General features: G+C 36.7%; 1 protein-coding gene across 1 annotated transcript in view; it reads right to left on the minus strand.

Moving 5' to 3' along the window:
* Positions 1 to 5,479: 5,479 nt before the first annotated feature.
* The window catches only part of KIF11 (kinesin family member 11), a 49,621-nt gene continuing 37,991 nt past the window's right edge, over positions 5,480 to 17,109 (minus strand). Inside the window, exons 18-22 of the mRNA XM_019939636.3 lie at positions 13,957 to 14,236; positions 11,331 to 11,553; positions 9,966 to 10,117; positions 8,953 to 9,069; positions 5,480 to 6,936 (exon numbers count right to left, since the gene is read on the minus strand). Coding sequence (XP_019795195.1) covers positions 6,805 to 6,936; positions 8,953 to 9,069; positions 9,966 to 10,117; positions 11,331 to 11,553; positions 13,957 to 14,236 — 904 coding nt within the window. The 3' untranslated portion in view covers positions 5,480 to 6,804. The remainder of the gene's footprint in view (positions 6,937 to 8,952; positions 9,070 to 9,965; positions 10,118 to 11,330; positions 11,554 to 13,956; positions 14,237 to 17,109) is intronic.

The raw sequence follows: 17,109 nt of genomic DNA on the forward strand, positions 1-17,109 counted from the left end.
AGTAGTTGCAGCACACGGGCTCAGTAGTTGCAGAATGCAGGCTCTAGGGCATGTGGGCTTCAGTAGTTGTGGCACACGGGCTTAGCTTCTCCACGGCATGTGGGATCTTCCTGGATCAGGGATCAGACCCATGTCCCCTGCACTGGCAGGCAGATTCTTAACAACTGCGCCACCAGGGAAATCCCTATTTTTTTAGACATATGCTATTACACACTTAACAGATTACAGTCTATAGTGTAAACATAACTTTTATATGCACTGGGAAACCAAAATATTTGTGTGACTTGCTTTATTACATTCACTTTGTTGTGGTGGTCTGGAACTGATTCCACAGGCTTTCCAAGGTATGCCTGTATCATGCAAACACTAAGAAAGAGAAAGCTGGAGTTGTAAATCAACTATACCTCAATTTTAAAATTAATTAATTTTTTAAAAAGGAAATTAAAAATAAAGAGAAAGCTGGCGTATCTACATTAATATAACAGTTAACATTAGAATAAGGAATGTCACAAAGGATAAAAAGGGACAATACTGATAAAGGGGTCGATTCATCAAGAAGTATAACAATTCTAAGGATGTATGTACGTCACAACACAGGTACTAGAAATGGAAAGAACTGAAAGGAGAAATTTAAAAATTCACAGTTGTAGTTAGAGACTTCAATTTTTGTTTTTTGCCACACCGCACGGCTTGTGGGATCTTAGTTCCCCAACCAGGGATCAAACGCAGGCCCTTGGCAATGGAAGTATGGAGTCTTAACCAGCGGATTGCCAAGGAATTCTCAAGACTTCAACATTTTAATTAATAGAACAACTACACAGAAAAATCAGTAAGGTTACAGAAGACCTGACCACCTTATCAATCAACTTGGTCTGACATTTACAGAAAAATCCATCCAATGATAAAATATATTCTTTTCAAGTTTAATATTTTACTTAGACTTTACTTATCAAAGTCTAATATTAATGAGAACCTTTACTACCTCCCAGATAATCAAAGAATCTTTGAATCCTTTAGCTCTTCTTAACCTTCCTCCATCTTTTTTTTGTTTTTAATATTTATTTATTTATTTTGGCTGCTCTGGGTCTTAGTTGAGGCACACAGGATCTTCGTTGTGGCATACAGATTTCTTAGTTGTGGCATGCAGGCTTCTTAGTTGAGGCATGTGAACTCTTAGTTGCAGCATGCATACGGGATATAGTTCCCCAACCAGGGATCAAACCCCAGCCCCCTGCATTGGGAGCATGGAGTCTTACCCACTGGACCACCAGGGAAGTCCCATCCTTCTTCCATTTTATGTGCTATTCTTGAGGGTTTTAACTCCATATATATTTTAGACCCTATAGAACATTGTTATTGTTTTATAGTGATTATTTACCTTTCTGATGCATTTATATTTTCCATTGTTCTTTATTCTTTCCTGCATCTCTGAGATGCCATTTGGTAACATTTTCTTTTCACTTAAAGAACACTCTTTAGTGTTTCCTTTAGTGCCAGTTTGGTGATGACAAAAATCAATTTTCATTTCTTAGACACATAAGATGCTTTTAATGAACCATCATTCCTGAAAAATATTTTCATTAGGTATAGAGTTCTGTGATAGCAATCAGTTATTTTGTTTCAGCAGTTTAATTATCTCTATTGTTTTTACTTTCTTATTTCATTTAACCTTTTAGCAGTTTGCCTATGGTGTACCTAGGTGTGATTTTGCATTTATCTTGCTCAGGAATTATAGGGCTTCAGTCCCATTCTTTTCCCTTATGAGGCACTAATTATATGGATGTTAGATCTCTTCACCACATCCTGTTTCTTCCCTATTTCTCATCCTTTTGTCTTGCTATGCTTCAGTGTAACAATTTTCTTCTAACCTATCATCCTCTTTTTGAAACTCTTTTTAACTGTCTATCCAGCATCTAAACCCATCCCCTGTATTCATAATTTATTGTATTTTTCAGTTCTAGAATTTCCATCTGATTCTTTTTTTTTTTATTTTAAAAGATCCTGTTTGGGAATTCCACATTTTGTTTGGGAATTACATAAAATTAAACATTTAAAGAATTTTGGTAATTCCCTGGTGGTCCGGTGATTAAGGCTCGGTGCTTTCATTGCCATGGCCTGGGTTCAATCCCTGGTCGGGGAACTAAGATCCTGCAAGGTGCATGGTGTGGCCAAAAATAAATAAATAAAAGATCTTGTTTGGCAACTCAATTAGCTGTAATTTCTGTGATTTGTTTCTGTTGTCTTTTCTGTGGGTTTTTGGTCTGTCTCTTGGTATACTAGGTTATTTTTTTAAATTAATTAATTAATTTATGGCTGCATTGGGTCTTCATTGCTGCGCACGCTTTCTCTAGTTGCAGTGAGTGGAAGCTACTCTTCGTCGCAGTGCGTGGGCTTCTCATTGTGGTGGCTTCTCTTGTTGCACAGCACGGGCTCTAGGTGTTTGGGCTTCAGTAGTTGTGGCACATGGGCTTAGTTGCTCCGCAGCATGTGGAATCTTCCCAGAGCAGGGATCGAACGCGTGTCCCCTGCATTGGCAGAAGAATTCTTAACCACTGTGCCACCAGGGAAGTCCCTAAAATAAATCATTTTAAAGTACATAATTCCGTGGCACTTTGTATATTCATAACGTTGTACAACCACCACATCTATCTAGTTCCAACACATTTCCAACATCCCCAAAGAGAACTTGATATTCATTAAGCAGTCATTTCCTTTCCCTCAACTCAAAACAGCCTTGGCAACCACCAATCTGTTTCTATGAATTTACCTATTCTGGATATTTCATAGAAATGTAAACATACAATATATGAATTTTTACATGACTTTTTTCACATAGCATTATATTTTCAAGATTTATCCACACAGTAGCATGTATCAGTGCTTCATTCTTTTCTATGGCTGAGTAATAATCCATTATATGTATATAACAGATTTATCCATTCATATGTTGATGGACACTTGGATTGTTTATACCATTTAGCTCATAGAGCTAACATGAACATTTGTGTACAAATTTGTGTGGATACATTTTTTCTCTTCTCTTGGGTAGATACCTAGGAGTAGAGTTGCTGGGTGAAATGGTGATTCTACATTTAACTTGTTTATGAACCACCAAACTTTTTAAACAGTGGCTGAACCACTTTACATTCCCACAGGCAATATATGAGGGTTCCCATTGAACAGCTTCACCACGACTTGTCATTTTCTGTTTTTACTATAGCTATCCTTGTGGATGTAAAGTGATATCTCATTGTGGTTTTGATTTGCATTTTCCTGAAGACTACACTTGCTGCTTTCAAGATTCTGTCTTCAGTTTTAACAGTTTGATTGTCTTGTGATCTCTTTGAGTTTATCCTGTTTGGATTTATTGAGCATCTTGGATGTGTAGATTTGAGTGTTTTAACAAATCTGAGAAGTTTTCAGCCATTATTTCGTCAAGTACTGTCTGCCTTTCTTTCTCTCCTATTCTTTTGGTACTCTCTTTTTGTAAATATTGGTGTGCTTCATTGTGCTCCACATGTCTCTTAAGTTCTACTTTTTCCTTCATTCTTTTCCCTTTTTGCTTCTTCAATTGGACAATTTCAATTGACCTAGCTTCAAGTTCACTGGCTTTCTATTGCCTGATCATATCTACTGTTGGAAGCCTCTAGTGATTTTTTTCATTTCAGTTATCTTACTTTTCAGCTCCAAATTTGTATGGTACTTTTTATGGTTTCTTCACGGATATCCTCTATTTGTTGAGACATTTTCCTACTGGATTCCTTTAGCTCTTTGAGCATATATGAGACAGTTGATTTAAAGTCCAAAGTTTGTGCTCCCTCAGGGATGGTTTATGTTCATTTCTTCTGTGAATGAGCCATACTTTCTTTGCATAATTCCTAGTTTTTGTTGAAAACTGAACATTTGAATACTGTAATAGGGTAACTTTGGAAATCAGATTCTTCATGCTTTGGGGTTTGTTTTTGTTCCTTGCTGTGGGCTGTAGCAATTTATTTAGTGACTTTTCTAAACTATTCTTTTGTAAAGTCTCAATTCTTTGACTTACGTAGTCTCTAAAGACTTTTTTGCTTGTGTTCAGCTAGTGTGTTGACAGATTTTCTTGAATGCTAGTAGCCAAAAAATAAATATATAAAACAAGAATTAAAAGAAAAAAAAAATCCTCCCAGTCTTTGTAGGTTGGTTGTGTTGGAGCACTCCTTTAAGTGCTTAGCTAGGTCATTTTAAATCAGCTTAGCCTTCACTTCCTGCTTGTGCTGAGCCTAGAGTTCAGCCAGCAGTGAACACTTAGGTCTTCTCAGGTCTTTTCTAACCATGCAACTTGGCCTAACTGATGGCTTTCTCAGTTCCCTAGTATACACTGTTGTTTTTGAGTAGCCTAACTTCCCTAGGAAATTCTCTCCCATTTTTTCCTCTCAGGCTTTAGGCACTCCTTTATTTACCTCAACTGTAATCCTTTGCCAAAGGTGGCAGCAGGTTGTTCATTTGCCTTACAATATTTTTGAGAAATACCTGCCATTTTTCCACCCTGAGTTCTGAGTTAGATGAAACAAAGGAAAGTGCCTTGCTTCAGTCCTTCAGGTTGGCTTAGACAGGTTTCAACAAACAACTTTCTGAGATTAAGATCTCCTCTGCTCCTTCATGACCAGGGAACAGGGTCTCACTCTTTGAGAACGATGGGCTTCTGCATGTCTTCAAGACCACCACAGAGCTGGGAAGGGGAATGTAACAAGGGCAAGTAAAACACCAAAAAGCTTTCCTAGTTTTTAAGTTACTTTGTTCTTGATTCAACATTTGCTTCCAAGTTCTGACAAAATTGTTTCTGAATGTTTCTACCTTTGAGGAGGAATGGGTCCTTGAAGCTACCTACTCTGTTTTTGCTGAGGGTTATTTTTTGAGTCCTTGACATTGTATATTAAAATTTACAGGGCTTCCCTGGTGGCGCAGTGGTTGGGAGTCCACCTGCCGATGCAGGGGGCGTGGGTCCATGCCCCGGACCGGAAGGATCCCACGTGCCACGGAGCGGCTGGGCCCGTGAGCCATGGCTGCTGGGCCTGCACGTCCGGAGGCTGTGCTCCGCAACGGGGGAGGCCACGACAGTGAGAGGCCTGCGTATCACCACCACAACAACAACAACAATTTACAGAGCTAATTTAAGGCTCTGAATGTTAAAATTCTCCAGATTTATTTTTGCTTCTGTCGGGCAGTTCAACCAGTTGCATTAGCATTCCTAGATAACTTTAAAACTTAGGGAATGAGATGACTTAAAGCTGGACTTCAGGCCCTGTGAGGCCCAATCTGTTTTTCATTAATCTTACACTAAATCATAGCCCCTTCAAGTGCAACTGAAAGCCGGGATGTTTACCAAGGCCCTTCTTCCTTGCTGGTACTTCGGTAGAAGTTTATTTTAGGAATTTTAATACAACTGGCTTAACTCTGTAAACATACCCATTGCCAAATAAGACATAATGAGACAAATAAGTTAATGTAGAAACCAAATTTATTAATCATGGGTTTACTGAGGGTAGCTTATATTTTTAGATATTATCCATAGCTTATGTTGACATCTGATTTTGCAGAGAAATTATATGATCATTTTTATTAAGATAATTAGTACTCTGCAAGGCAAACTTAGTTCCTTGAAGTAGCAGATTTTCTAATTCTCCAACAGGGTTTGGTTTTACTTAGCTATCAGAATCAAATCTGAATTTATACACTTAAACTTGATGTGTGTAAAAAATTTATTCTTCACATATATTCCTTCTAAGTGCTCTGGTTCTTCATGCTGAAACATCCCAACTTCCAGAAATTTGGCTGCCAGATCAAAATTGTCAGGGCCCTTCTAATAAGGGTTAAGATTTCAAGAGCAAAAAATATATACACACATATTTTATTATATACAAAGAACAACAAAAAGTTTCACCAGGTAAATGAATATAAATGATAGTCATAATTAATAGCTTCAAAAAGCACTTAAACACTTTGACCTTTTGCACAAGATACAGGCTTCAAAATAGGGTCACATAGCCATTAATCAGAACTCCAGGTAGTTCTCTCATAATAGCAATCTATATTCTGGAGAAGATGGCTTTTTATGAACTCTGTGGGGACTAATGTGTTAGGCCTCATAAAGGAATGAAATGCTTTCATATCTAGGGGGAAACAAATTAAAATATTGAAGGAAGGGATACTTCTAGGGTTGTGTTTATTGTTGACAGCAATTTTAGAGATAACCACAGCAAAGTGTAAAAGATTTCTAGGTAAAATTCTGGCTATCCCATAATAATAATGGATACCATTTTGTAGCGCTACAAATGGTTTGGTGACAAAAAAAGGGAGAAAGTTTGCTGAGAAGGCAGAATGAAACAGTCTAGGGAAGGAGGTAAGCAAATATAAACATAATTAAATCATACAAAGAAAAGAAAGGATATGGTCCTTCCTAAAACCATGCGCTGGTGATATTTACCTATATAAGTTCAAGCCTAAAAGAACACTGCAGCTTCTATATATCTGCTATTTAGTAATATACTAGAAAAATATTTTTCATTTGTTATGAAAGAGCTATTTTATATCAAAAGCTAGAAATACATATTTACTCAATGCAAATCCCAAATGAAACCCAACTTAATATACAGTAAACTACAGCAATGACAGAAAAAATGGGTAGATAATAAATTCAACTAAATTTACAGTACTGCCTTGATATTTTCTACTCATTTTTAATCTATACACAAGGCTCAAGTTCTGGGGTTACAGGTTTTATTTTTCATTTTTCTTAGAAAGTAAAATTACCAGTCCTCAAGTTAACTAAAAATTGTTCTGGGCTCGTAGAGGTAATCTGCTCTTCGTAACAGATTGCTCTATAGTTTCTTCTACTTTAGACCTCTCCAGCGGATTAATGCCTCTGTTTTCTTTATCTTTTCCATGTGATTTTTTATGCTGTGGATTTAAGGGGGAAAATTAAGTCAATATAAAGTAACATCTGATACATATTAATCATATTCTATTTTCAAAGTTCTCTGGTTTATAGGCAAGAAATTAGGTGTGGAAAACTTCAGAAAACACTCAGCACAAATTTGAGCCAACAATTTGGCAAGTAGAAATGAATGCCTTCTTCATTTTATTACCAAGAGGGGGAAGAAAGAAATATTAATTTTCTGTATGATTTTCCAAGGAATAATTACACATTTTACTGTAGGGCAATGGTTCTCAGTAGGGAGATTTTGCACCCCAGGAGACATTTGGTACTGTCTGGAGACATTTTTGGTTGTTAAAACTAGGTGGTTGCTACTGGCTTCTAGTGGACAAAAGCCAGGGAAGCTGCTAAACATAATACATAGGACAGGTCACCACAACAAAGAATTATCCAGCTCAAAATGTCAACAGTGTGGCTGCTAGAAATCTTGCTCTCGGGAAACAAAGATTTGTTATTGTACAAAAATGGTAATTCTGGGAATTCTCTGGTGGTCCAGTGGTTAGGAGTCCGTGCTGTCACTGTTGAGGGCCTGGGTTCAATCCCTGGTCAGGGAACTAGGATCCTACAAGAGGTGCAGTGAGGGCGAAAAAAAAAAAAAAAGGCAATTCTATTTTAAGCACAGAATCTGATATACAGGCTACCTCAAGGCACTTTTTATTTAAGTTGTATCTTATCTTTAAAAAAACTTATTTCATATTTCTCATTTGGAAATATTTCACTGGAATCCTTGTACTTGCCCTTAGAGAGGCTTTAAGTAACTGACAACTTTCATTGTAGACCCACTCATCAATTCTTAGACAAATCATAAACCAACTTTAAAGTTTTTAACCCAGAAAATTTCCCCATATCAGACTGCTATCAGAGTAAAAATAATTTCTGGACTTCAGGTAAGGTCTAAAATCCAATCCCAAGTCTTTTCTGGTACTATAGGAACTTCTTTGCCATAGCCGAACCACTAAGCCTGGCCTTCAAAACATCATAAACTTTAATAACGAAAGGATTTCCAAACAGGGATTAAGTAGTCACTAAGGTTCCCTTCTCTTAACTTTCCCCCTTTTCTTAACTTTATAAGATAGAAGAGAGGGTCAATAAATAGAAAGAAATATATCTAGAGTTTTCTAATAGTAAAGAATGAAGCAAAAGGTAGGAAGACTTTGGAGATAAAACTGCCTTGATGCAGACAGAGAGGAATTTAATAAAATCTGAACTAGAAGTTTTAACAGCTTAAATCAGGGATGGAGAATCTTTAGATCTTGGTGGAGGCCTGCAGGTCTATTAAAGACAGGTACAAGCATATACATATCAGAAGCAGTGCTTCAACTATAAAATGTAGACATCAATGTCCTATGTAAGTAAGGAAATCCTTACCTCACAGACTGTCTAGGCTCATGACTTCAAATTAGAGGGAAAGATGTAGATAGTTTACAGTGCCATACTCCCAACAGTGATGAAAAGGTAATAGGAGAGGGCATGGGATTTAAACACACAAGATCAAGGCAGGAGGCTACGTGGGGGAATAGTGAATAGGAGAAAAGCCTCAAGTTGGAGAATCAGTCATTTAACAGAGAGGCATTCGGTCTCTCAATCTTTTAAACTTCTTAGCCTTCAAAGTCTGATCATAGACAGAGACAGGCTCCAGGACTTCCATGTCAAAGGTGGAGGGAAGAGAGAAATGACTGTTTTTAGTATCATTCTGAGTATGTAGGAAGCAGAAAAGGGATAAATATAACAGCAGAATATTACCAGCTAAGGATGGGATTAAGCCATATTTTGCCTTTATTTATCCTACCAAAAACCCCTAATCGATTATCATACTTGTGTAAATAATTTAAATCAGAAAAGTTAACAAGCCATCCCAAAGGAATGACTGAAATATTTTTTCTATTCCACCCACCAAGAGTAATCCCTTTATACTGAATAGCAAATGACTGACTTACATCAGATGTGGAAAGGTTATCTGATAGGATATAATCAGGTACCTGGAAAAATGGAACCCCACAACTTGATGAACAATCCAAACTAGTGTCTACAGATGGCTCTTGACTTAGAGGTTCTTCAACAGTGTGCACCAGAACTGCCTTTTCTTCATCCAAGTCCTAAAATAAGAAGCTGATGAGTGATTAAGTCCCAGGGCTTAAAAACCTTCACACAGTAAAGGCAGTTTTCTTCTTTGAAAATAACACAATGTCCATTACATAAAAGTTAAACCTCAACAAAATCAGTAGGAAGTCTACAAAGTAATGAAAATAATTCCTATTATGTGTTCATATAGAGAAGTACCTATAATAAAATGTTAAATATGGTAATCTCAGAATAAAGAGATTACAGTTTATTTTTTACCTTCTTTGTTACTCTCCAATTTCCCAACTTTTCTATAATCACTATAGTTAAGGGCACAAATTGTGGAGCTAGGTTCTAATTCCAGCTCCATCCTTGTGACTTAGGACAAGGCAATTCTTAGTTTCCTCACCTTTTAAAATGGGGATAGTACTAGCATTCACCTTATAGAGTTATTGAGACAATTAAGTGAGTAAATATGTATGTAAAGTGTTTAGAACAGTGTCGGGCACATAATCAGCATAACATAAACATTGTCTATTATAATTATCTCTAAGTCTAATCATAAAAAATGGCCCAATTAAAAGAAACAGGCTTAGCAGTCAACTATCCTTAATGAGACAGGGTAGGACTGAAGGGCAAAGAATAAAATTCTTCTCGTGAAGATGACATCAAGAGTTTATGGGAGGGACTTCCCTGGTGGTGCAGTGATAAGACTCCACACTCCCAATGCAGGGGGCCCGGGTTCGACCCCTGGTCAGGGAACTAGATCCCACATGCATGCCGCATCTAAGGAGCCCACAAGCCACAACTAAGGAGGCTGCCTGCCGCAGCTAAGACCTGGCACAACCTAAATAAATAAATAAATTTTTTTTTTTTTTTTAAAGAGTTCATGGGAGAGTTCTAAAATTATGATGCCTAAAATAAATTTTACCTGACTGGTCTCTTCTTTGTTGTTTTCTGAACAGTTTAGCATCATTAACAGCTCAGGCTGTTTCCTTTTCAACTGATCAAGGAGCTGTTCACGTGGCTGGGTTCTCACCAGTGCTGATGGGTATAAATAATTTTTCCTCTGTGGTGTCATACCTTTAGTAGACATAAGTGGTAAAAATTGAAGTGTGGGATATGAGTAAGGTATTTTTTTTAATGCTAGAACTTATACCTCCCAATAAGTCTTTGTCTTCCAAAAATAGAACCATTGCCACATATGAGAATCAGTCTTGCTATCTGTCAGGCATATGTTGCTTAAAATATTTCCTAACTTGACAACTGATCTTAAATAGACTCAACCATTTTCAAGATTCCACCTACACCAAAACATGAAATTTTCCATCTCTGAGCATGTATAGAAGATGTATTGTAGGCTCTAAAACGATTCAGAGTGCTCTGAGGAATGGCAGCATGATCAGTTTGACAGGGATAATCATTTCACTAAATTTGGTGGTAGCTAAATATTAACCAGTTACATTTCTTTATAGTAACTCATGCTCTCATAATTTACACAGGCACTTGCCTTTTCACTTAATATTTATATTCCTAATTTCATTGAAAAGTTCATTAAATATCAAGAGTTTTGGGGAAAAAATAAATTGACACCCTTTAGTGCCATCCTCTTTTATAATTGCTAAAAAAAAAAAAAAGCTTTAAAGTGTAATTTACACACCACAAAATTCACTCAGTGATTTTTACTAAACTTACAGGGTGTGCAACCCCTACCACAATCTAATGAATAACTCAATTACTTATCCTGTGTGAAACAGTTTGTTACACCTTCTTTCATGAAGGCATTCCTGAATCATTATAGCCTACACTGATCCTTGCCATCTCTGACCTCCCAAAATGGTAATTCCTAAATGCCAATCTAACAGTCATGACAAAATGAGAGGTACACATGAGAAAATGCACAATGTGGTAAGCTCTGCATTAAACTAGATTTATTTAATTACATTCCTCCACTATTTTTGGTATTAAAATGTCCTTTTATAAACAGTGCTAGATAGATGGTTGTTTTTATTTGCTTTTAAAATGTGCTCTCTTAACCAAAGCCAGTTCCCTGAATGTTTGTAAACTTTTACTGAATTATGATGCCCAAGTGTTTGGGCGTATATGTCATATGCATCATTTAATGCTTGATCAAAGCTATTTTGGGGTTCTAATTTTTCTATATTTGAGTTGATCAGAGTGAGATGGCAAATTCTATCAGGCAATGGCAGGACCTTGTTTTTCTGAACACCTAGCACTGTATACAGTTGAATTCAACTTCAAAAAATTTAACAATTCCATTTCCCTTTTAAAGTACCTGTTGGGATATCCAGTTTCAGATCCTGCTGCAGAAAGCAATTAAGCTTAGTCAAACCAATTTTTACGGTTTTATTAAGTTCTTGACTTTGTGTCATTAATTCTTCTTCATCAATAGTTATCTGACCAAGAAGAATGTTATGCTGGTTCTCATTAGCTGCTTTATGTCCAATTAATTTTTCAGTAATCTCTGAACTTGAAGCCTCACAACCTTGTTGTACAACCTGTAAATGATGCAAATGAGACTTCATTATTAAAATCAAAGTTGTCAGTGCTTTATGCAATATTTAACTTCTCCTTACCTTGAAATTTTCCATAATAAAAGGTTTAGAAACTGCAAAAGTAGAAATAATAATAATAGCTCCCTTATATTCACTCCCCAGCCTCAACATTTATTACTACATGGGATATAGATCAAACAAGATTGGCCACTTACTCCTGCTCTCCACCAGGATTATTTTGAAGCAAATCTTATACCATTTCATCCATTTACTTCAGCATACTTCTCTAAGCGTTAAGAGCTTCTTAAGACCACTCTCACTTCTAAAAAATTTAACATTGATTTCTTTATATCAAATGTCTAGTCAGTGTTCAAATTTCACCAATTGTCTTTTTCAGACTTGTTTTGTTTGAATCAGAATTCATCATATTTGGTTGATATGTCTTAATTGACTATATAATTTATCATCCAAACTGAGATATTCTCAGAGTAAAAAGGGCCATTAATAGTAATAACCCCAGTGCAATAGATATAAACAAGGACTATCCCAGGAAAACCGGGGCTTAAGGCCCTCTAGTCTTAACTCCTTCTTGATATAAGTTATCCTTCCTCATACTTTTCTCCTTGAAAAAAATTTTCATTGAAGAAACCAGGTCTTTGTGCTCTACTGAATATCTCAATTTCTGGATTTTGTCAATTGCACCTCTAAGCTGTTATTTTCACATGTTCATCTGTCCTCTGTATTTTCTACAAATTAGTTAGATCTAAAGGCTTGATCTAAATAAGTTTTTAACTTTTGGGCAAGAATATTTCATAGGTGGTACTGAAAGCACATAATGCCTGGTCATGTCTCTCACATTAGGATTAATCAGTGTGGAGAACCCCCTAGTGGTCCAGTGGTTATAGAACTCCACGCTTTCACTACCGAGGCCCTGGGTTCAATCCCTGGTCGGGGAACTAAAATCCCAAAAAAGAAGACTAATCCGTGTGTTAGAGTGTGGTCACCCTCTTAATTATAAACATCTCCTTCAGCTTTTGATCAAATGGTGTAAGCAGTCATTAATGTCCACAGGGATTATTTCACTAAGGGTTGCAAAATTGTGATATCCTAATCCTGTCATTTCTTCTGCATTTTATTAGCTGGGATTCTTCTTTGAAACAGTTTTCTTCATCCATTACCCTGTTGAACCAAGATAGAGTTCTTTCAGGAAAGACAGATGGATGCTCAATTGTTTCCCTTTATTTACCACTTCTCAGAATCATTTCTTGCTTCCCTAGCGTGATCCAAAGGAGACTAATGAAATTTTTATGAATTCATCAATTTTAACATATTTGACATATCTTAATCTATTGTAGCAATTACTCTTTTTGATGCTCAAATTGTACCACCTTTAAACAGGGGAGTGTCATCAAGTTGGCTCCTAAGTCTTTCTGACACAGCCCCACTAATCTTTAACAGCTTCCTCACTCTCTGGTATGACAAGATCTGTAGGCTCATCTGGTACACTTCCTGCTCCAAACCTGAAATTACCTATTTCTCCACTAGTCATGGTTCCTTTTAGTGAAAATAGCTTATATAGCTTAAAATACTTAAATTCTTTTACCTAATTCCTGAGAATATTAGTAAAATCATTTTATTGCACAGAAGAAAAACCAAGCCACAAAGGGCTCATGCAAGTGTTAAGTTCAAGCAAACCCACAAATCTATCAGATATCTTCTGAGTAACCAGAACAATATCCTAAATAATTAAAGCAATAACAGGTTTGAAGGTACCTGGAGAAAAGTAAAAAGCATACATAGGTGAAAAGTATTATATATCAAAAGATGGGGTGCTCTTAACTGAAGGAACTAACAAGTCAAAAACCACAGATAGATATAGGACAGATCAGGTAAATGTTAAATAATTTGAAGATCTAGGAAACATATGTGAAACAAGATCATATATAAGCATACCAACTGTTACACTTAAAATTTTAAGTCATTAATTATATTTTAGGGGCTTCCCTGGTGGCGCAGTGGTTAAGAATCCGCCTGCCAGTGCAGGGGACACGGGTTTGACCCCTGGGCCGGGAAGATCCCACATGTCGTGGAGCAACTAAGCCCTTGTGCCACAACTACTGAGCCTACACTCTAGAGTCCGTGAGCCACAACTACTGAAGCTCACGCTCCACAACAAGAGACACCACCACAATGAGAAGCCTGCGCACCGCAACGAAGAGTAGCCCCCGCTCGCTGCAACTAGAGAAAGCCTGCGTGCAGCATCGAAGACCCAATGCAGCAAAACAAAAACAAAAACATTATACTTTAAAATATCATGTGTTTTGAAACCAATTCTTAGCCAAGAATATTTAATTTTCTGATTATCACTATTCTCCCCAAATGAGGTTCCAGTTATAAAGTTATTACCTTCAATAAATTCTGAAGTTCCTCTTCCCTTTTATTTAAGCAAGATACCCACTGTTCAGAAAAATAAAGTGTGCTTGTGTTCAGAGCCTCACATCTCTGTTCAGTCTCTTGAGATGTTATTTCAAGGTTGCTACTGAGTTTATCACAGTGTTTCTCAGACTCTTCAACCAGTTTTGTACCTTCCTGGTTAAAATGTCTGAGTTCTGCTGACAAGTCATCAAAATCAGCACCAAATTTTTCACTGTGAGAAGTTGTTTTGCTGATTATATCTTTAGATTTCCTATAGGAAAAGAGAATAACACTGTTAACTTGAAAAACTAAGACTCAAAGGATACATAACTTGCCCAAGATCACACAGCTCAAAAATGGCACATTCAAACCTAAGCAGTCTAATTCCAGAGCCCAAGCCCTTAATTGTCTTTTCACAGCAGACTGACATCACATCTACAACTAAATGACCTTTGAAAATATCTCTTTTCTTATAAAACTTTTTCCAGATATGACACTTTACTTTGTACCTCTTAGAATATTAACTATATGGCTATTAAAATGAACACTGCCCATGTGTTTTACTCCTCCTACTAGATTATGGTACTTAAGGACACCTCCTACAGCCTCTAGCCTCTAGTTTAGTCCCAAAACTGTCCACAATCAGTTAGTTATTCTGTTCTTACGCAGTTTTGCCTTGCCTATGATACAAAATAAATCATAAAAATTATAAATATTATAAAACAAAGTCAACTATAAAGGTACCTAATAATTAAAAGAAAATTATATTGGGGTGAGACAAACTATACATATAGCACACATAGTACAATGTAACATAACCCTAATATAAAACTAATATCAAAATATACATTTAAAATTCATTGATGGGGCTTCCCTGGTGGCACAGTGGTTGAGAGTCTGCCTGCTGATGCAGGGAACATGGGTCCGTGCCCCGGTCCGGGAAGATCCCACATGCCGCAGAGCGGCTGGGCCCGTAAGCCATGGCTGCTGAGCCTGCGCGTCCAGAGCCTGTGCTCCGCAATGGGAGAGGCCACAACAGAGAGAGGCACACGTACCGCAAAAAAAAAAAAAAATTCATTGATGGCTTCCTTCTCTCAGTAAAGTTCCCTGTAATAGCATTCAAAGTCATCTCACAGGAGCAGAGTTAAACTTTGGGGAATGAAGGTTACCCTCTACTACCACTAGATGGTACACCATGTGAGCAAATCACATGAGGAAGCAAATGTGCTGAAAGCGGAAGTTCAACTACAAATTAAGTGAAAATAATTGAAAAAGGAAAAGAAAATTAAGTGGTAAGCTTGGAGGCTATCAACACAAATCTATCCCCTCAAGGAATCAAAACCCACTAGGAATAAAAGAAACACTTTCTAGATTAAGAATCTAGAAAGAAGAATTCAGAGTGGAAACATGATATAATGAATAGGACCAACAACAGGATTGAAAAACAGATGATAGGAGTTAGGTAGTAGGATAGGTGATAGCCAGAATTCTAGAGCAGAATCATTCAGCAGAAATATAATGTGAGCCACATATGTAATTTAAAAATTTCTAGAAGCCATACTGAAAAAGAAAATAATCAGAGTAACAATGTATTGGGTAAATATAGCATATGTAGAAGTAAAATACATGAAAACAATGCATAAGAGACAGGAAGGAGGAATCGGGAATATACTGTTAAGGTCCTTCCATTACACATGAAACAGAAAATTATTTGAAGGTGGATTAAAATTATTTTAAAATATATATTATTAATCCTAGAAAAAACAGTTTAAAAAAGTAATTCTAAAAGTATAAATGATAAGTCAATGGGAGAGATAAAATGAAAACATAAAAATGCTCAACTTAAATTAGGAAAGGAAAAAAGGAAATAAAGCACAAACGATGCAACAAATAGAAAACAAAATGGTACACTTTAAGCCAACTATATCAATACTTTAAATGAGAATGGTCTAAACACACAGATAAAAGCCATACATCGTGAAATTCGATAAAAGATCAAGACCCAATTATATGTTGTCTATAAGAAATCCACTTTAAATATAAAGATTTAGGCCAAGGGACTTCTCTGGTGGCACAGTGGTTAAGAATCCGCCTGCCAATGCAGGAGATATGGGTTTGAGCCCTGGTCTGGGAAGATCCCACATGCCACAGAGCAACTAAGCCCATGCACCACAACTACTGAGCCTGTGCTCTAGAGCCCGCGAGCCAAAACTACTGAAGCCCTTGCACCTAGAGCCCCTGCTCCGCAACAAGAGAAGCCACCGCAGTGAGAAGCCCCTGCTCACCGCAACTGGAGAAAACCTGTGTGCAGCAACAAAGACGCAACACAGCCAAAAATTAAAAAATAATAATAAAAAAAGACTTATGCCAAAAGTAAAGGAATGGAGAAAGCTATATTATGCAAATAGCAATCAAGGGAAAACTGAAGTTTTTGTATTAATTTCAGACAAAGTAGATTTCAGAATAAGGAAAATTATCAAGGATAAAAAGGGACATTACATAATGATAAAAGGGTCAATTATCAGAGATGTATCAACCCTACTGTGTATACATCTAACAACAGAGCATCACTTATATGAGGCAAAAACTGACAGAATTGAGAAGAGAAATAGAGAAATCTACAATTATAGTAGGAGATCTCAACACCCCTCTATTAGTAATTGATAGAATAAGTAAACAGAAACTCAGTAAGGATACAGGTGACCTGAACAGCACTACCAATTAACTTGACCTAACTGATGTGTTTAGAACACTTCATCCATCAAAAGCAGAATACTATTTTTCACATATGCGTAGCATAGGAACGAAGCATGCCAGAATAAAACTGCTAATGTTCTGAAAATTAAATTGTTATTGGAACCACAGCCCAAAAAAGTGGCCCAGGACCTGCTTACTTAAAAAAGAAGACTTAAATAGGATTCTGAACCTCCTAACATAATAGTCAAAATGTTCAAGATACAATTAAAAACCATTCTGGAAAATCACAACTTGAATGAATAAAGATAACAGGTACTAACATTGAGAAATTGCAGGGGAAGGAACATTCCCAAACTTATTCTATGAGGCCACCATCACCCTGATACCAAAACCAGACAAAGATACTACAAAAAAAGAAAATTACAGACCAATATCACTGATGAATAT

The sequence above is a fragment of the Tursiops truncatus genome, chromosome 16 (assembly GCF_011762595.2).
Source record: "Tursiops truncatus isolate mTurTru1 chromosome 16, mTurTru1.mat.Y, whole genome shotgun sequence".
Taxonomy (NCBI): domain Eukaryota; kingdom Metazoa; phylum Chordata; class Mammalia; order Artiodactyla; family Delphinidae; genus Tursiops; species Tursiops truncatus.